At 70.9% G+C, this 471-nt stretch overlaps 1 protein-coding gene across 1 annotated transcript in view; it reads left to right on the plus strand.

Moving 5' to 3' along the window:
- The window catches only part of TWF2 (twinfilin actin binding protein 2), a 6,886-nt gene that overhangs the window by 6,139 nt on the left and 276 nt on the right, over positions 1-471 (plus strand). The window contains exon 7 of the mRNA XM_014529720.1: positions 345-469. Within this exon, the coding sequence (XP_014385206.1) occupies positions 345-469 (125 nt within the window). The remainder of the gene's footprint in view (positions 1-344; positions 470-471) is intronic.

Consider the following 471-nt stretch of genomic DNA (forward strand, 5'->3'; position numbering starts at 1 on the left):
TCCGCCCGGGGCCTGGGAGGGAGGGGACGGTGGAGGGGCAGGGCCACTGCTGCCCGTTGGGTGGCTGGGGAGACCGAGGCCCTGTCCAGGGCTGCCCTGCTGACTGATGGCCTGGACAGGCCCGAGCCCTGGCTCCGTGTCTCCTGTCCCGGGTCCGGAAGGCGGGGTGACCAGGGTGTGCAGGGCAGCGGGCCCCAGGCTCCATGTTCCTGGAGGTGGTCGTCCAGGTGGGGGTCTGGGAGGAGGCCCCAGGCTGGAGTGTGAGAGATAAGGGGGTGCCCCAGGAGTGGGGGTGGGGAGTCTGGGCCCCACACCAGTGGGGTGACACTGCTTGCCCCTCCCAGATTGAGATCGGCGACGGGGCCGAGCTGACGGCCGACTTCCTGTACGACGAGGTGCACCCCAAGCAGCACGCCTTCAAGCAGGCCTTCGCCAAGCCCAAGGGCCCGGGCGGCAAGCGCGGCCACAAGC

The sequence above is a fragment of the Myotis brandtii genome, unplaced genomic scaffold, assembly GCF_000412655.1.
Source record: "Myotis brandtii unplaced genomic scaffold, ASM41265v1 scaffold693, whole genome shotgun sequence".
Classification (NCBI taxonomy): Eukaryota; Metazoa; Chordata; class Mammalia; order Chiroptera; family Vespertilionidae; genus Myotis; species Myotis brandtii.